The sequence below is a fragment of the Carassius auratus genome, unplaced genomic scaffold, assembly GCF_003368295.1.
Source record: "Carassius auratus strain Wakin unplaced genomic scaffold, ASM336829v1 scaf_tig00216571, whole genome shotgun sequence".
Classification (NCBI taxonomy): Eukaryota; Metazoa; Chordata; class Actinopteri; order Cypriniformes; family Cyprinidae; genus Carassius; species Carassius auratus.
This window is the reverse complement of record NW_020528639.1, coordinates 188,286-208,949: the sequence shown is the minus strand read 5'-3', so window position 1 is coordinate 208,949 and position 20,664 is coordinate 188,286. Positions and strand designations below refer to the sequence as shown.

Here is a 20,664-nt window from a genome sequence, read left to right as displayed (position 1 = left end):
AAAAGAAAAATGGCTGTGCAGACAGCAACAATCTCATGGCTACTGTGACTGTGGCAGTGTTTCTAACAATTTGTCTCAGGTTATAAGAGACGCTATAACCATAAATGTAACTTTGATGTCTTTTCAACACCATAAATTGTGCCCATCGATATAAAATGAAATATCAAATTGCTTGGAGTGCATGGAATGTTCTGCTACTCGGACTCGCCTTACAGCTTCGGCGAATGCAAAAGGGTGTTAGTAAGAAGTGATCTGTCTAACACAGAGGTACTCCAGCACCTACAGGCGTTACATGTGCATTCAAAGCTAAATGGCTTAAGGCAGAAATGACAGATCGAAGATAGAACAGGCAGAGATCCAGTCACGCTCACACATAGACATGTGAATTGCAGAAAGGCTGAACAAACACCGAAAGCTGCTTTTACATCCTTAAAAGTCAACATGAAAAGGCATTTCTGCCCCATTTTACTTCCGTAATGTGACATGTTAAATGTACGATACACTTTTTTTTTTGATAAAGCGTTTTTCCTGCAGCTTTTCAACTACAAAATTGATAAATAATGCTGTAATGTGATTCAAAATTGTTGATATGGTGAATCAGAATTGAAGCCAAGGCTTCAGTCAATAAAATAGAGTCAACAGGAAAAAAAAGCCTTGTTTGAAAGTGATAACATTAGTTTAAGCAAACAGAACAGTTCCCAATGGTTTTGCAATGCATTTACTATGAAACTAAGAACTTCTCATTTACTACCCACACCACAATGATCTGAATCAACACGTAAAAAATAAAATATTGAACGCATATGGATTTGCGCAAATGTAGATGGTGTTCTTACTGCTCCATTTCTCAATATTTAATCAGATTTTTTTTTATAATAATCTTTGAAATAACAGACATTGATGAGTCATGCGCAAGATCAGGAAGTAAATGGGGTCAATTGATAGGGCACCATGTTTTAAATTCTGGCTTTTTAGGATAAATGATGAGTGTTATGTCCGATAACCATAACACGGCTGATATCAAAATTATATAACATTTTTACAAATTAGTTAAAAATAAGTCACTAAAAACTTGAATTCTACAAATTAATTTTGGCATCCTGAAATTATAAGGTACAATATGACGAAAGAGAAATACAGGATACCGATAAATTAGTAAATAAATAATAATTTACAAACCTCAAATATCCACTCACATGATGAAATGATACCGATATATTGTGTATCCCTATCAATTATGACTTCAGGTTGACAAATTAATGCTAAATCAGACATATACACTCCTACACCCCAACACACACACACACACACACACACACAAGTGCAGGCTAGTTTCTCACACACTGATTAAATACAGTCTTAGACTTAGTTTAGTTCAGGCCGAGACTAAAAGGGATAACTCCACCCCAAAATGAAAATTGTGTCATTAATCATTTACCTCCATGTGGTTCCAAACCCATTAAAGCTTAGATTGCCTTCAGAACACAATTTAAGATATTTTGGATGAAAACCGGGAGGCTTGTGTCTGTCCCATAGACTGCCAAGTTAAATACACTGTCAAAGTCCAGAAAAGTATGAAAGACGTCATCAGAATAGTCCATCTGCAATCAATGGGTCAACCGTAACGTTATGAAGAAACAAGAATACTATTTAGTCTGTTTTTTTTCTTCTTCACGTACAAATAGTATTCTTGTTTCTTCATAACGTTACGGTTGACCCATTGATTGCAGATGGACTATTCTGATGACGTCTTTCATACTTTTCTGGACTTTGACAGTGTATTTAACTTGGCAGTCTATGGGACAGACACAAGCCTCCCTTTTTTCATCCAAAATATCTTAAATAGTGTTCCGAAGACAATCGAAGCTTTCACGTGTTTGGAACGACATGGGGGTAAGTGATTAATTAGACGGGATTAATTTTCATTTTGGGGTGGAGTAACCCTTTAATGTTTCTGGGAAACTAGCCTTATGAACAAAAAGTATTGCTCCTGAATACAGACATACCACAATTAACAAGTATAATACCCTGTACAGAAGCTACAAATGATGACAAACGACAGGTCACATGACTTCGAATGTGCTGGTCCACTGATGTCACTAGTCCATGTGATCCCACAGAACACACAAAGGGTTTCTAAGGCTGTTTTGGTCTAATCTGGTCTAAATTTGTACAAATCCCAGGTCTTGTTTTAATCTCAGTGCAGACTCACGTTTAAAGTTTGTAGGGAGGTCAAAAGTAGCAAGAACAGGCCAAGAGGGCCAGAGCTGCAGACAGGAAATAAGTGACCCTGTAAATGTGCAGTGGACAAAAAGCCAGCATTCCCACACACAGTGGCAACAACAGATGAAGCGTCAGATTCAGCATCAGTTTGCTGTAACACAAGTATAAACACAGACATACAGCACTGTTAGAAGACTTCCAGGCATCACTACTGCTCAAACGTTTGGGGTCAATAAGATTTTTTTTTTAATTAATACTTTTATTCAACAAGGGTGCATTCAATTAATCAAAATATACAGTTAAGGCAATAAATATTTTATAAAATATTTAAATTTATTTTCTATCCATCAAAGAATCCTGAGAATCACGGTTTCAAGAAAAAAATTGACGCAGCAAAAACTGTTTTCAACACTGATAAAAATATATCAGCATATCAGAATGATTTCTGAAGGATCATGCGAGTGACGTCTGCTGAAAATTCAGCTTCACCATCACACCAATAAATTACATTTTAAAATAGACAGTTATTTTAAATAGTAATAATAACAACATTTTACAATATTTCTGTTTTTACTATATTTTTATTAATGTAGAAAAAAATCTTACCCACCCTAAACTTTCCACAACAGATCGTATGTATATAAATATAATATTCACTATATATTTATGAAGATTTCAAAATAACAAATGAGCAACATCATAAATATTAACATCATGAAAAAAGATGAAAAAACTTCTAATGAGTGCCACTGATGAATAAGACTATTAGAATTTTTTGTAAAATTAATAACATGAATAAATTTGTAAGGACTGCACACAAACCTGCGCAGGAGTGTATCTGTGTTACAGTTGATGAGCAGAACAGAGCTGATGAGCAGGGGTACAAAGTGAGGCCAGCAGGGGTCAGGATCCAGATGAACCCAATATCTGAACAAAACACATAGAAGTGCAGATTAAAATCCCTCTTAGATGTTGGAGATTACTTTCTCTTCACTCTCAGGCAGCTGGTCTCTTGTAGAACTTGCTTGAAGTACTTTAGAAAATAAATCTAATGAATTTATACTCTAAATGACTATTACCTGAGATTGTGTCTCCAGTGGATAAGGGAAGGGACGCTAAGCATTGTGGTTAGAGTAAGCAGTGTGGACAGACTGAAGTGGAGCTGCAGATCATCTCTGACGTCTTGTAGCACTGATTCTGTCAGTAGAGGGCTGCCGTTACATTCTTTAACCTTACTGTGATCATCACTGGCACGGAAACCATTTTCTGATTTTTGTGAAACTTTCTCTGGTGCCTGGTTTAACAAAAAAAAAACATTTTGAAATTACAGGTCTTGTAAGCCAAAAGCCGATAAATAAAATAAGAGATTCATACCAGGTTCAACATGTGGCTCAGTGACCTCTCTGTCATCTGTAATCTAAGCACCTGGAAGAAGACAAAAAACGGTAATCACTAGAGATTCAAATCATTGTGAAGAAAACTGTACATTCAAATTAGAAGAGAGAAATACTGTATTACAGTAATCACAAGTGCATCTCAAAAAATTTGAATTTCATGGTGAAGGTCTTTTTTTTTTTTTTTTTCTTCATTCAAAACAGCAAACTTTCTTATATTCTAGATTCATTGCACACACACACACTGAAATATTCCAAGAGTTTTTATTTTATTATTATTATTTTATAGGATTAAATGAAACATAAATACAAAACATTTTTTGAGATGCACCTGTATTATAAGCATCAGTAGGAATATCTGAAGTCAAGCATTCAGCACATGCAAGGTCAAAAAAGCATCTCTCTAGGCTCACCTCTAATCAACACTAACACAACTTTATATAGAGTAGGTTTGATGAAGGATGGACAGATCACTCACCCTGTAGAGGTGGAGAAGACAGGAGACCATAAGAGCCAGTGCTCCACATGTGACGCCTCCCAGCACATTTAAAAAGATAATCAGGAGAAGCTGAGAATGAAGACGAAGCGTGCCGCAGTCCCGGGACACTGAAGGTCTGCAGACAAGCACAGAGTCACACACACATGACATGGAAACATTTCTGAAAAGATCTGCAAAAACACAGTTATTAACTACATTCTATGACAAAAAGTTAACAGTGTCATCTATTAACTGCACTGGGTGGTGGTTATAACACACACACCCACATATACATAACTTTTCTTTTTTTTATGTTTATGTCCTGTAACCACAGTACAATACTGTATGTTGTAATGCATTATGTGTTAAAATATTGACTTAAAATTTATATTAAATTATTAATGAACATCTAAGATTCAAAGATGAAGTTTAAAAAAAAAAGACAATCCACCCAAAACATTTTTGCATGTGAATCCTTCCTTTTAAAGGTTTATGGTCAGTAAGGATTTTCTAATCTCTCTGGCTTTTGAAAGTCTCTTTTGCTCACCGGGCTACATTTAAAAATACAGCAAAACCGATAATATAGAAAAGTAGTAGTAATAATAATAAATAATAATAATAATAATAATAATAATAATAACAACAACAACAACAACAACAACAACATTTAAAAACACTTTGCAATTTTAATATAATTTAATAGTAAAGCTGAACTTTCAGCAGCCATTACTTCAGTGTCATGTGATCCTTCAGAAATCATTCTAATATGCTAATTTAGTGCTCAAGAAAATAATTATCATTATTATTGTCAATGTTAAAATTGTTGTTTTACAGAAATGCATTTTTTATGATCCTTTGATGAACAGAAAGTTTGAAGAAAAGCATTTATTTGAAATAGAAAACTTGCGTAACAGTATAAACGTCTTTGCTATTATTTTTGATTAGTTTAATGCAACCTTGCTTTCTTTAAACACTGCATTATTGAACTCAGAGAATGACAAGTGTTAATTTATGTCTGATGTTTGATTTAGATCAAAACATACATTTAGATAAAACTTAACACTTTAAAAAATTAATCTATTCATTTAGAGCATCTACTTCAAAGCTTCTACAACAGCACTTACTATTAACACTTTTACCTGTGCAGTGGAGCAAGAAAAAAGGACAGGAAGCAGACAAACACTCGGAGGACTGTGCTACCCCAGAATGCAATGGATGAACCTAGCACACAGAGCAGTGGCGACACTATACGGGGCCATTCCTGAACAGAGGCCTTTGGGTCGTGGGATAGCTCCTCAATAGAGTTTAGAGGAAGAGAATCCACTGCAGGGAGACCCAGAGTAGACCAGACATCCTGAAACCAGCTCTGCCTATAGTAGGACAATAGGGGCAAAATAGATATATACTGTAAACATTTCACACCTTTATATTTGCAGGCTAAAATGTATTTGTATTGTCAAAATTGAACACTGCCTGAAAGAAAAAAATCTCCTGTATCAGGACTCACCTGAGCAGCAGCAGCAGCAGGAGGACGGGCAGCTCCAGTTTGTGGAGCTGTAACGATTTACTCATGACCTCTTGCATTCCACAAGGATGTCCAGATCTCTTGATGGATCTCAGCTGAGCCCTGATCATCAGAAGAAGAACTACAGCCAAGTAGACAGGCAGGACCGGACCACAGAAACGCAGAATCTAAAGAAAAACAAATCCTTTTGAATATGAGGAACACTCTGAGGTTGAAAGTTAACAGCATACCAAACGAAATAAGAAATTAAAGCACACCTGCCCAAGCACTTTAGGGAAAGAACTCCGAATAGACACCTATAAAGACAAAATACAATATTTGTTGCCGATAACTGATAAGGTTGCCTTTGAGAATGTGACGGATGTGGATGAAAAACCTTGTATTGGCAGTTGGGGGCAGTGTGGAGCTGCAGGAGGGCACTAGAGGCGTTGTCTGGGCGGCTGGTGTGCAGCGTGCTGTAGATGTCAGATACCGAAGGAATACTGCATAAAAAAAAAGAGAACAAAGAAAGTCATACATAACACAACTATCAGTACTCTGCCACAGAGCTGAGGAAAGTTTGCTGATTAATGACAAGACTCTTCCTACCTTGCCGTATCAAAAGAGTCTTCACGAAACCAAGGTACCCTCAGTCTGTACACACTGGGCAGTCTGTCTGCAGAACACAACACAGACACAGTGTCAGGCTTTTAATTCATCATGCTTCATTTCTGGCAGATAAAGCTGAATAAATGGATACCTTTAGTGGTTTTGCAGTGACTAGTGATCGTTATTCTGAAAGCTTGATAGACCTGAAAGAACACGAACAAACTCACTTTTATTATGTTTTCGGGTATAAGTATTATTTTAATAAAAGCTTATGGGGTAACAGATTACTAAATAGAACATAAACCTAAGGAACTATTCTAAAGACCTTTATGGGATTTGTACCATTACAAAAGCTTCTCCTATGAATCGATATCTGAAAAACAGAGGGAAGGAGAATGCTCCACCTGATGAAAGTCTTGCAGCTGTAGTGTGTGAAGCAGTCCAGAGGAGTTGATGCTGATGTCACTAACTGTCAGACCTACAGACCGTCACATACAAGAGAAAGCATCCACGTACAATAAACACAACAACTTTTTTAATGAATGACAGTGTAAGATTATTACATTGTATATACAGGCCTTTTTTATGTTAACAATGAATAAAAATAGCTTATACATCTGTCGTTAAGGCAAACAGGGCAACTAAAGAATGCAAACACAAGCATGCAGTTCAGTGCTCACCGAAGGACAGCACATGAGGCACCTGCACTGACACAGTCAAGCTCTCCTCTCTCTGCAGCTCACACTCCACTACAAACTACAATCAGACAATCAAGCCTTTAGAAAGCATCTAAAACATCGAGCTCATTTGACATAAATCATCAAATGCATGTTTTAAGAAGGGAAACGTCTGCTAATGTGGTCTGTCTTGTAATGCAAGTTTTCATTACAGACATGAATTATGTGGACCGTAAGTTAACTTCTAACCTCTGTTCCACTGGGGTTTGAGGCGTCAATAATGAGATGAGAGACAGACAAAAGGTCGCTGATTTTCACTGTAACAGCCTATAAAGAAACACAGGCAAAGTTTACAACACTTTTTATTTTAAATGTGGCTATACAATGTTACTGAATAAACTAGAATGACCTTATAGGCTGGAAGAAGTTCTGTACGAGATGACAGATCTACTGCCTGGACACTGGGTAATGGGGAAAAATAGATAAAGCAATTTACAAACCAAATAATAACACATACTGTACAATATAGATTATAAACAAGAGTCCAAACTAATGGTATGGATCAACGTGTGCAATGCACTAGATTTATGAAAATGTGCTAACTTTACGAATGCAGATTCTGTACGGGCCTGGTGGTAATTATTTATTTTTAAGAGGAATTTATGTGGTTTATTTTACTCACCATATCGAGCCACTCATCTGTGTACAGCCATATAACCAGCTGGTCATTTCCTGTTGAACATGTACAGACACACACAGCTCTTCATTACGTCTGAGAACATTCACAATGAGCATGTAAGAAAAACTCATAACACATTTTTATACTCATAACTGAGACATCACGTAAAGAGATTTCAAATGAATGCTCTTAAACAGGCCTACTTTCACCAAATGTTAAGTGACATTTAAATTGAAATGATACATTTAAATGAAAAAAGTTTTCTGGGTGTGATGCTGTTGGACTCTCTCACCATATTATTACTGCGGCAGTGGAAATGACTGTAGGCTTTCCTTCGACTGGAGAGGGCAAACAGGAAGTAAATGACTTGAGCTTCCTGCCAAGAGTTGGTTTACATTAGTGCAATGATCAGAGAGGCGCTGCTGGCAAAATTTAGCCTGAGATGATGAAACATATGGTCACCTTGGGGGAACTGTAGAACAGACGGAGTGTGTTGACCTCCTTCCACGCCTCAGGAGGAGCTGGAAGGATGAATGAACAGATTTGGATATAAATAGCAGGAAAAGGAGAATCAGATATTATCTTCCAGCTGTGATGAAAACTGATAAGCCTATAAATATACATGTGCACAAACACAGACCTGAGAAAGTGCCAGGGGCATCCTGTGCTCCTCCAGGATGCAACACTGGATGTCTAAAGAAGTGATAGTTCAGCACTGACATCCGCTTCTCAGGACTCTCGGTGAACTAAAGAGAAACACGAGTCAATGAAGCACCTTAAACACACACTGACACTCTCTTAGGACAGGACTTACCTGCCCTGTTTCAGGTTCAATAAGGTCGAAGAACGCCCGGACTGTGGCCAGAACCAGCTCCTTGCACCTTAAAGTAAAGAGGATTTCACATTATAAAGGATGAAACTCATTAGCCATTAGGAAGTTAAGAGGCTAAAGAGCAAAATAATTAAACAATGCTAGGATACCAAAACATACCAAACGATGGAAATGTGATCAGTGGAAACCCAGGTTCGGGGAACTGCAGTCGCCTAAAAACAATTCACAAAACACAGATGTACCAAGGTAAGCACATTACAAACAAAGCAGGTTCTGTCTATCTTTTATTTAAATACTTCAACTTTAATGACTAGTAGACCTACCACTACTGACATCTTATTGAGGTCATCGATGGGGCAGGACAGTGCTGTCAAACCAGAGCGCACCTGGAAGTCAAGGTAACCACCACCCACAGAGAGAACGGTTACATTGCGAAGGTCTTCAGCATTTGTGGCCCAGCGATGCCTGACTGCGGAGTAAAACTCTACCACAGACACACAATTCAGATGTTAGTGGACGAAAAACCTCCACGTTTGCAATCAAACTGAAGAAGTGTAGCAATATAAAAATACACATACCTTCTGAATAAACGATTGTTAAATAATTATTACATTTTCTGTCTTTGAAAGAAGTCTCTTATGCTGACCATAACTACATGTATGCATGTGAACAAAAATACAGTAAAAAAAAAAAAGTAATATTGTAAATTATTATAAATTAGCTTATTTCTTATTACCAGTGTAAAACTTTTTGTAAAAAGTTCAGCAGTTATCTAAAATAGATTTTTTTGTAACATTATAATTTTCTTTACTGTTACGTTCAATTAATTTGCGTCCTTGTGAAATAAAAATAGCAATTTCTTTTAAAATAAAAAAGCTACTTTTGAACAGTAATGTACCTTCAAAACTCTCAAACAAATCATCTGTACATGTTTATGTCGGTCTGTAGGTTTTTTCCTACCCAGTATATAAGGGTCCAGAGAAAGGACAGGTGCCTGGTGGGGTGAGGCCTGCGTGATGATGAGGCTGACCAGGCCTGGGTTGAAACGTGCCAGGGTGAACAACGCTCTTGCCACCACTCCACCCATGGAGTGACCCACCAGAACCACACTCCTGGGAGGGTCCGGACGGTCCTGCAGCCAAGGGAAAGTAGAAGAAAAATCACTGGTTTGAATTTAGATGACCTATTTAGCAATGAGCTTCTAGTACTAAGTGACTGAAAGGCTGGAGAATACACTACACGACTTTTAAAATCTAAACAGATTTTGAAACTATAGGCATCATACATTTGCTGACTTTGTGAATGTTTACAGAAAAAACTGGCATCATACATCAACAGAGATGTCTGAAGATCAAACACAAGCAGACTTTGACACTGTTTTAGCACAACACATGCAGAAACATGCGCCTTGTTGCTAGGAGACGCATGACAAATAAGAATAATATGCATTCTAAAATCGGCTCAAAGTATAAAACATGTTTTAGCCTGAAGCTAAAAATCTGAGTCTCTACCCATCATAAACTGTGATTTTACATTTAAATTTATGCATTTAGCTTGGCATAAGAGTCTACAACTCATATTTCTTTCAAAGTAATTATTTTATCTGTTCTTAGCCCATGACCTGGTGTTGCTAACGCAATAATCTTATGTTAAGCTACAGGATTTCGGCATTGTCAGTGTATTGCAATGAGCTTCCACTATCTCTCTTTCTCCATCTGCAATGAAAAGACTGAAAGTTTCATTAGTCGTGGAGTAAGTTAAACCCACCTTGAAGGGAAAGTTATTCATATCACATATGTATGCATGTATAAGATGTGCTGAAATACTGAAGAATGCTCTGTGATATCTGCCAACACTGACTGCCCAAAATCTTGCTCTAAATATGCAACTAGGATTGATTCCTCCAGACTGAAAATCTATGCAAGGTCATATATTCAACCTTGAAGAAATACACATTTAGTTGTGCTATCAGCTAAAAAATTAAATCATCTCTGTTCATGCTCCAGGTGAACCAGGTGTGTATACTACAAACAAAATTCTAGACAACTAACTTTGTGATCTGTAATTCTAACAGAGGGAAAGAAAAGGATGGAAAGGAAATGGTAAGAAAGTAAAAGGACAAAAAGAGAAAAAATGCCCTTGACCTCTGACCTTGTAAAGGCGCAAGATGGCTTTGATGCTTTCATGTAGATATTGAGTCTGTCTGCGCAAACTGCCCCCATACAGGGCCACTAACTCCTCGTTGAAGTCGATGGTGAACACGTTCATATGGATTGGCCCGTCCAGGTTCTCAGCCTTCCTCAAAGCCACTGAACCCAGAGAACGAGCTGCAAGAGAGAGTATGACAACATCTCTGTGTGATCTCTCATCTCGGTCTTTCTCTGTTTGTAATGAACAATCTGTATGTTTCATAAGTACTGGGAAAAAGTCAGTAGGAGGATCAAGATCGATTCAGCAAACACTTTTCTTTTGTTCTTTTTTTCACCCAACAGTCACAATCCACCTTAAAGAAAAAGTTTGAAATAATGAAGAAAAGCCAGTTCCATCTCACCTTGCTTGTAGCTGCCTGCATTCCCAGGCAAGAAGAGCACAGGAGCGCCAGTGAGCTTGAGTCCTCTGGTCTCCTGAGCATATGCGCCCTCTCCATACAGATACAGGCCGTATGATGGGTACTGGCGCGCCACACGCTTCGGAAGCTGCACACGCTGCAAACATACAGGTGAAGGGAATGCAAGACCACAAGCAAATCAAGTTATAGAACAGGCTTCCTGAAACGAATGACACTTTAACAGCATGCTCAGGTTGCAGTGCAGGTCTGAATGTATGGCGGGTTCATTTAGCTCCTATAAGCAACTAGTGAATACATGCGGTTTTCTTTTGGATTTTAAATTTATCTGTTTTTAACACTTCAGTAATTAAATGACGACATATTTTCCCTAATATATATCATTTATAAAAAATTTATTTAAAAATGTATATTTTTTAAAAAATAAATGCATACTTTTCATGGGGAATATGGTCTTTTACCATAAACCCATTACAATATAAATATTAAAAATACAAATATGACCCCTATGTTGTGGATTGCAGAGGGTTAAAAAGGACTGAACTATTGTATAAAGACTGATGTTGCTGATAATGAATGTTTGTTGTTGACAAAACAACAGGTAGAATGACAGGAATGAGGAACTAATGCACGACCTGCTATTGAATTGTGAGCTTATAATATTGCTCTAATTAGAAAAAATGATAAATTTTTGTGAACTGCAAAGCAAATGTGTGAAAAATCTCCATTGATAGACTGCGCTCGCGGTGATACTCACTCGGTATTCTGGGTACTCGAACATGTATGTCATGCTGCATCGGTTCTCCCCGAAACCAAACAATAATTCCCGCAAACCAACGAGCAAAAGCCCAAGAGCAAAGCCGCCAAACACGTATACAGCGAGTCTCATGTCTCTACAAGACTTGTTTGATTTTATTTACAAATTCATTGTAATCGCGTCTCCGCTTTCCTCGTTGTAAACCCACACTGCCTCTTTAAACCTATAGGAAACCTCCTACGGACCTGTCACGCAGACTCTCGCATGATGTCACGACGCAGACACAAGAGTAGCCAATGGAGAGCGAGAATAGGTTCTGGCTTTGGCCAATCGCAATTGACAGTGGGCGGGATGTCAGGAGAACGGTGGGATCATCGTGGAATATTTCTCATCTATTTAAAACGCAGAAAGGCATCATTGAAGGTCCACCTTGTATCTTGAAAAACAAGGGAACGTAGTAACGAACCTGCATCGTGCACAATTACACATCAGATATCAGGAATTAATATTATTCAGTACACTTTCATTTTATCCCCATTATATGTCTTACTATATGTATATAAACATAGAAATATAAAAACATAATATTGGTTTTCTATCACAATTTATGTATCACAATTTAGTTTTGTATGCTGCCTGTAACTAACATGAGCAATGAAAAGTAAAAAAAAAAAAAAAAAAAAAAACTGGTGCATTTCTTTTTTTTTCTTTCTTTAATTGGTTTGCCATAAAATCTTTTAAATATAAAGCACTGCAATTAGAAAATTACAGAACACAGTATAATAGCAGTATAGTATTATATATATATATTATTCTCATAAATATATATATTTATATACTGCTACAGAGCTATAATTTATAAAGTTTGAAGGTGTCTGATATTGACCAGAGCATATTTCAGAAAGTTTGTTGTGCACTTTTATAGAAACGCAAGCATACGTTTATGTAATTAAGCATTAAAAGGTACTGCATTTTATTTTCAATGAAAAAAAAAGCATGTTAAAAAAGTTATAAAAATAAATAAATAACAATGATAGAAAAATTATATTTGGTTACAAATGTATTTTCTGTACAGTTTGCGACATCACAAAATAAGTAGATTCCATTAGAATTACTAACCATTTATAATATTGTAAAGCAAATTAAATAATATTTTTATTAATTATGATTTTTATTACATCATGTTGTTTTATGCACAACGTTTCACATAACAAGGAAGTTTGGATAAAACCGTTACAGAACTTATTGGTCAGTTCATCATTCTGTATAAGCCTGTCTTTCAAAGTATCCAGGCAGTGGTCTTTGTGGCTCTAAAGAATTGCTTTTTTTTTCTCCTGACTTTTCTTGTATAGTTTTACAGTTCAGTTGCACAGTTTGCGCAATGTGCAGTCAGCTTCACCCCAAAACTCATCATACAAAGTGTAAAAAAAACTACCTTTTTTAATGTCCAAACTGATCAATGAGTAAACCATAAATAACAAACAATAAAATAGTTAAGAATGTAAAATCAGTGAGATGAAACGCACTGAAGCATACAGCAAATTAACATTTATAACTTTCTATAGCACCTGGGAAGCACCTGGATCTGACAATATTTCAGCGTTATTTTTTCCAGTAAAGATTAGTGAATTGAGCCTACATGTTTTGGAATTATGAGCAATAAAAAAGCATGAAAAAAAACCCCTCTCCAGTCACACTTAGTCAAGAATCTTTGAGTGCTCTATCCTCGTGATGATCCAATCTGAAGTCACACCCTGGGTAAACTCCCTTTGGAATCTGTCAAAACAGGAAAACAAGACAGACATAAATGTTAGAATGATGTCTATATTATAATTTACTACAGTTATAACATAATACTGATATTTCTATGATATTAACTCAAGGTATTAAAATTGCAGTTTTCTATTATTCTTAATATGTATAGTTAAATTAAACTGTAATAAAAATATAAGAACCAATATACAGTCAAACCAAAATTTATTCAGACACCATATATAATTTTTTATATATATATATTTTTTTACTAGTAGGTGCAGGACACCATAGTTCATTTAAAGTGAGTATAGCAGAATTAAGTAAACTGTGACATATTTATACACAAAAATTCTTCATACACTTTGACCTGACCATGTTTTTTCTTTAACTACTAATGCGACTATTTTACACCACAGACTGAACAAAATTAAGCCCTGCTTGGTAATTGGTTGACCTAAACTGGTATTATTATCTAACTGTGTTCAACCTAATTCATTACACACCTTTCTATCAAATTATTCTGACATTTTCAGGCTAAATTTGGTCTAACACAGTTTAACTCTGATAAACTATAGCAAATAAACTGTGATAGTGTGAGAAATGTGTCTGAACAAACTTTGGTTTGACTGTGTGTATATATATATATATATATATATATATATATATATATGCAGGCCAATGAAAAGCATGATCACAATACTCACTCATAATTGGCTGTCAGCAATCTCTTGGTCTCTGGTCTCTCTCCCTCTCCACCAATGACAACCTGGAATATTCTTGCTCCCTCCATACTCTCATCAGGAAGTCTGGCACTCATCAAGTACCAAAAACGCATCAAAATACTTACATACTTTCTTCCTGAAAGTGATGTGAAAACACTGCAATTAATTTTAGCATACATATTAATTTATGCTCTACGTTACACAACAGTAACGGTCTGATAAAAATGATAATTATGCCAATTTCAAAGCTTATATTACCTAAATTACATGCCCAGAAACAAAAAGTAAACATATTACCTGGGCGAATATTGCGTGGTAATGAGTTTACAGGGTCTCACCGCTGTCATCATAGTGAATGCCCACATCTCCTGTTGTTGTGTGCATGAACTCATCAGATTTGGCTGACAGCGCCCTCTGGTGGCTCAAAGACAACTGAGCGCATTTTTCCTCAAGTTTCCCTATTAGCTATGGGAGGGAATATTAGATTAATAATTACTCTAAATGAAATCGATCATCTTAAACAGGTCAATAACATTAATAATATAATGTAATATAAAAGTGATCTGTATCTTCTCGTACTTACATCTTTAGCTACTAATCCTTCAAGAGCCTCGAACTTGCAATGAGACAGCAATACGTGTGAGAAAGCCTGAGAGTAAAGAAGTTTATGCACTCTGCTTATTATCTCCGTGATCAAGTAACTCAAAACTACACTGGTTAAGTTTTCCCATTTAACAAAGTTTATCTGTTATTTTTACTTGCTATAACATACACACTTAAACATTTTTTTTAATCCTAAACTCTATTGTACCATGTTTACATACTCAAAATGTTTTGAACAATAATATTTTTTTTAAAGAAAATCAGCAAGCTCGCATTTATTTGAGCTAAAGTACAGCAAAAATATTTTTACTATTCAAAAAACTGTTTTCTATTTGAATATATTTTAAAATTGAATGTATTTCTGTGATTTCAAAGCTAAATTTTCAGTGTCACATGATACTTCAGAAGTTTTTATAATATTCTGATTTGCTGCTGAAAAAAAAATACTATTATTATTATTATATTGAAAACAGCTAAGTAGAATTTTTCCAGGTTTCTTTGGTGAATAGAAAAAAGTTCAGGAGAACAGCATTTATCTGAAATATAAATATTTTGTAACATTACAAATGTCTCTAACGTCACCTTTGATCAATTTAAAGCATCCTTGCTAAATAAAAGTGTTAATTTCTATAACCCCCCTTCCCCGCCCCTCAAAAAAAAGTGTATGTATATATATACACACTGACTCTAAGCTTTGGAATGATATAATGTATGGTTACAAAATATTTTTATTTCAGATAAATTCTGATCTTTAGATTTTTCTATTCATCAAAGGATCCTGAAAAAGTTTCTTGAACAACAAATCATCATATTAGAATGATTTCTTAAGGATCATGTGACACTGAAGACTGGAGTAACGATGCTGAAAATGTAGCTTTGATCACAGGGAAATTAATTAAATTTTAAAATATGTTTAAATAGGCAGCAGTTGGTTTAAATAGTAAATATATTCCACAATCTGACAGCTCTAACTGTATTTTGGATCAAATAATTTCAGGTTTGTTGAGCATAAGACTTCTTAAAAAAAGTAAAAAAAATAAAACTTACTGTTCAAAAACTTTTGTCTGGTAGTTAAGGCTACAACCATGGAGCAAGCATGTTAATTCAATTAAATTAAATTAAAGTTTATTTATATAGCACTTTTTACAATGCAAATCGTTACAAAGCAACTGTACAGAAAATTATGTTTCTACAATATTTAGTAGTAGCTTATAAGTCGTGACTGTCAGTTTGTGCACGTATGACAGAATTTTTAGAAAAATTAATACAAGACGTAGTCAGCCAGACAATGAACATTATTAACATTATTAACAATTAATAATTATTATATGATGCAGTCACACTTGTAGCAATATTTGTTAGTTCTGTTTGTTGATTCGAGGTTAGCATCATCTGAGGTCCTCTGAGGGTCAGCATCATCTCATCTCAGGTGTTCTGGATCCAGACTGGAGCTTGTGTAAATCCTAGTTAACATAGAAACAAATAGAGACATCATTAGCATAGCTGCTGATCCAACAAAGTAGAAATTAATTACTTTATTAAAATTCCATTATCAGCCAATAAATAAAAAAAACGACATTATGTAGCCTGTTTTCTATCACATAACGCTGTCAGCTGTTGGCATTCACCTGTGTGGCTCCTTCCGTGAACTCCTCAATGCTGAACTCTTTGTCGAAGTAAGTTCGGATAAGGAAGAGGTAGATACGGGTTCGGACCCAGATGAAGGGGTTCGCGATCCCGACCACCACAACCTTCTGCTTGTGTTGGTGTCTCCCCCGCTCAGAGTACTGACGAGCCGGGTCACAATCGAAACGGGCCTGTTAGCTGAAGCACCTCAGTGAGGGCAGCGCCATCTTTCTAGCGTCATCCTAAACGACCCATCTGTGACTGAAATCCGACTGACAACAACCTAAAGACACAACAGTTCCACATTTATAGATATATAGACTTTAACACTATATCAGTATTTTTCAGACAAAGTAGGCTCACTCTTTATTTAAATTCTTAATTAAATGTATACTATATGTGTTGTTTGTGAAAAGAATACGTTAAGGACGTACTTTTAGTAACTAAGTTTAATTTGTTCACGAAAGAGTCGGTTCACTTCAATGAATCAATTGACTGAATTGGTCTGAGGAGTTCTCGGGTCAACAATTTACTTTAAAACTATTTATTTTAATCCATGATTTAAACACTTCATAAAACGTAATAAACAACAATAAATTGTCAATAAATAACAACGTGGGTTATTTAGATTCATTTGACTTTTAATTCGGTTCTTTGAAAGAAACTGTTTAAAAGAGTCGACTCGAAAAACGAGTCGGACTTTCGATCCTCATTATATTCTAAAGGACGGCGGAATGAAGCAGATGGCAGCGAATGGAGAGTAAACTTCAAACTGTCAGAAATGGATTGTCAGGAAAAGCTGGAGGTGCCCGTGTACACCGATGTGGACAGAGAGACTTTCTTGAGGGACATATATCCGCTGGTAACTCGTGTATTATATTTTAAACAGCCACTTATTGCTGTGTTGTGGTAAATGAATCACACGTGTCTTATTTAGCGTAGACCAGCGGTTCTGAAGCGCGTGCCCCTGGGGCCCTGTGTGCGCGCGTGGACCGTGAATTATCTCGCGCAGAAGGGGGGAGACCGCGAGGTAAAAGTGCATGTGTCTCCAGAGCCCAGGATGGATTTTCTGCACAAGAACTTTGTGTACAGGTGTGTGATTTAGCACGAATCGCCTATTTATATTCCTTAAGCCTTAAACAAAACTGTGGAAGCAGAACATAATTCTGTATTTCAGGACTCTACCATTTGACAAGTTAATTCAGAGAGCTGCAGAGGCAAAGCACTCCGATTTCTTCATTAGTGAGGTTAGTTACCTTAAAAAGTAAATTTTAAAGTATTTTTTATTTTTTTTATTTTAACATTCTATTTGACAAATAGTTTGTGCCATTTATGCTAAATTAGTACAGATGAGTTTATCTGCACATTTTAGGCAGCTAAACACATAAGTGGGCAACAGAAAACATGTTTTTGGCTGGGTGTGTGGGCCACGAGCTGAAAAAGCTTGGGAACCACTGGACTATATTTTCGCATAGCCTATATAAACAAAATATATATTTTTTATTATTAATAATAATTAATGGGCTACCTACTGTAACAGTCATGGCCCACAGGTTGAAAACTTCTAAAATAGGTATTTTTGTTCCCAACAGGATGAAAGCTACTACTTGCGCTCACTTGGAGAAGATGTTCGTAAGGTAGCTTAAGTTACTCTTAGTAAAGAATATTGTACCTGTATTGGACTGTATAGTTTAATTTGAATATAGGCAGCATATTCACTATTAAATGGCTGTAATATATTTATTTATATAATTCTTTTTTCTTTTTTTACACACATTAATATTGAGTTCTTCCCCTTTCAGGAACCAGCTGATTTAAGGAAGCAGTTCCCTGAGTTGGCAGAGGATTTCGATATACCCCAGTTCTTTGAGCCAGAGCAGTTTTTCTCCAGTGTCTTTCGCATCAGTTCTCCTGGTCTCCAGCTGTGGACACACTACGATGTGAGTTCTCCATGTCTATATGGGACACTGGTCAGTGTTTTTTTTTGTTTTTGTTTTTACAGACAAGCTAATGAAATGTTGCCTACTTGAATATCTTTGTTTATGCGATATCCCTTCACACTAAGTATACATATCCAACCTTGTTAACAGTGGTTTACCATCAGGTAATGGACAACCTTCTGGCTCAAGTTACAGGAAGGAAGCGTGTTGTTCTGTACAGCCCCAAAGATGCCCTTTATCTCTACCTCACGGGTAGTATTTTATAAAAAGTTTCTTAACTATTACGATGTGTTATGTATATAATGCATATATTGACAGTCATTTTGTAAAGTTTCTTCTGAATGTTATTTTGCTGATTCACTGTAACTTTAATTATGACATTATTTTTTAGGAGACAAGTCTGAAGTTTTGGACATTGACACAACTGATCTGCAGCGTTATCCTGAGTTTGTGAAAGCAAGTCGCTACGAGTGTATTCTGGAACCAGGAGACCTGCTCTTCATTCCAGGTATTCTATTCTTAAACCAGCCCAACTAATTATACACCATTATTGAATACTATACTTTTAACATTGTGAAACTCACATACATCTAAGTGTGCTCTTATCCTGAAGTAGTGCTGAACTGCATTCAGAAAATTATTGTATTTCCTCAGCACTTTGGTTTCACAATACCCTGGCTCTCCAGTTTGGAGTTGGTGTCAACGTGTTCTGGAGACATCTGCCACCTGAGAGTTATGATAAGAAAGATCCATATGGAAACAAAGACCCAGTAGCAGCCTCTCGAGCCCTGCAGTCACTAGAGAGGACTTTAGGCATCTTAGAAGAACTGCCACCTGATTATCAGGATTTCTATGCTCGTCGCATGGTGCTGCGGATTCAAAACCGGGCCTACCTTAGGCAAACTATGGAGGCATCACAGGGAAATTTAGACACAGCATAGTTCTCTCACAGTTTACACTGAAATGGAGCTATAGAGTTTGAGAATGACAATAAAGACATTTTAGTTTCTTTAAAAAAAATTAATTAATAAATATATTAATATACTGCTGGTTTAAAGCATTGTCTCAGATCAACAGTTCTGGAGCACGTGCAGTTATGCAATTAGTGCAATTATTGGGAAACAGTTCACTGTTCTACGGAAGAGATTTTCGAGTCAACAGCTCCACCCTTTTTGAGAAACTGAAACTTAAAAAAGAGGTCAGAGTATATAAATTCTCCACACCTGCACAGTTTCATTTACCTCGAAACCGTGGGATATCTGCTTGACAAGGTAAAAAAATAATAATAGTCATCGTACAGTGTGTCTAAATGTTACTTATATATTTGCTATATAATTAAGCTTGTTAGAATTTGTATTTTGCTGGCACATTAAAAAGTCATTTAAATGTAGACTTTGCTAATTCTGTTAATACAGTAGGCCTATATGAAATGTAGCCTGTAGTCTATGTAAACTGTGTTTAGACTTATTAAGGTAAAGCTAAACGTTTGTTGTAAGGGTTTTACTTCTTGTTAGACCAAACCCACAGTTTTTTTTAATCTTTTCTCACTTTATACACACTTTTTCACACACTTTAAAAATTTATATGATGAAAAAGTCATGACAACTGCAGTTCCCTCACAAACTCCTGTTAGCGTAACCATGCCTTAGAAATGGCTGTCCGATATTTTTACTGAAGTCCAATGTAAAATATTCTGAAATACAAAGACCTGATTCTCTGTAGTATATAAATTGACTTTAAATGTAAGTGAGCCTTTTCATGATTATACTATAATTTTCATTATTTATTTCTATATTTTATGTTATAACCATTCTTATTATCATTTATAATTATTTCATTTAAATGTAGTAGTGTCTTCACATAAAGATTAACCTACGGTAGATCAGAACAATGCTTCTTAGAACTTATTTCTCTTCATATTGTGTCATTCATCTTTCTACACTGAATTCATTTAATTTAACATTACTAAATAATTTTGACTCAGACTGATAGAGTTTGATAGTTATGTACATCTCTCTCTTGTTTTCATGGCAGCACTTTATAACTTATATTTTTTAGCACCCTTTACTAATCCTAATCCTTTTTTTCTAAAGCAGGGACACAAATTAGATATTAATTGATTTCATTTATTTTTTATTTTTTTGCCCACATTTACTGTATGAATGACTATTGAGTTATCTGTCAATGTTTTAAAATTTCACTACTTGTATGAGGTCTTGCGTCTTGGTTTCCTTAGCTTTGTCTTGGTACTTTCTTAGGTTTTTCTCTCATCTTCTTAAACATCCTATAGGAAAGTTTT

General features: G+C 35.8%; 3 protein-coding genes across 3 annotated transcripts; 1 reads left to right on the top strand and 2 right to left on the bottom strand.

The window, feature by feature from the left end:
• Window positions 1-1,852: 1,852 nt before the first annotated feature.
• LOC113098510 (GPI inositol-deacylase-like) lies at window positions 1,853-10,568 on the bottom strand. Its single transcript, XM_026263635.1, has 24 exons — window positions 10,548-10,568; window positions 9,357-9,528; window positions 8,720-8,880; window positions 8,556-8,608; window positions 8,379-8,445; window positions 8,205-8,310; window positions 8,027-8,085; window positions 7,857-7,940; window positions 7,568-7,617; window positions 7,295-7,346; window positions 7,135-7,212; window positions 6,889-6,964; window positions 6,613-6,686; window positions 6,360-6,411; window positions 6,209-6,275; window positions 5,997-6,102; window positions 5,878-5,916; window positions 5,603-5,787; window positions 5,235-5,465; window positions 4,096-4,231; window positions 3,598-3,648; window positions 3,303-3,517; window positions 3,046-3,150; window positions 1,853-2,374 (listed from the first exon to the last, which is right to left on the bottom strand). Exons 2-24 carry the CDS (start codon window positions 9,481-9,483, stop codon window positions 2,233-2,235), a joined length of 2,316 nt encoding a protein of 771 aa, XP_026119420.1. The 5' UTR covers window positions 9,484-9,528; window positions 10,548-10,568; the 3' UTR covers window positions 1,853-2,232.
• A 2,848-nt stretch (window positions 10,569-13,416) lies between these two features.
• On the bottom strand, window positions 13,417-16,731 carry LOC113098513 (m-AAA protease-interacting protein 1, mitochondrial-like). The gene is made up of 6 exons (XM_026263637.1): window positions 16,717-16,731; window positions 16,428-16,616; window positions 14,780-14,845; window positions 14,535-14,661; window positions 14,179-14,332; window positions 13,417-13,495 (listed from the first exon to the last, which is right to left on the bottom strand). Exons 1-6 carry the CDS (start codon window positions 16,729-16,731, stop codon window positions 13,417-13,419), a joined length of 630 nt encoding a protein of 209 aa, XP_026119422.1.
• A 413-nt stretch (window positions 16,732-17,144) lies between these two features.
• On the top strand, window positions 17,145-19,336 carry LOC113098509 (tRNA wybutosine-synthesizing protein 5-like). The gene is made up of 8 exons (XM_026263634.1): window positions 17,145-17,287; window positions 17,363-17,517; window positions 17,603-17,672; window positions 18,018-18,062; window positions 18,228-18,365; window positions 18,530-18,617; window positions 18,757-18,873; window positions 19,020-19,336. The coding sequence occupies exons 1-8, from the start codon at window positions 17,207-17,209 to the stop codon at window positions 19,304-19,306; spliced, it is 981 nt and encodes a 326-aa protein (XP_026119419.1). The 5' UTR covers window positions 17,145-17,206; the 3' UTR covers window positions 19,307-19,336.
• The last annotated feature ends 1,328 nt before the right edge of the window (window positions 19,337-20,664 follow it).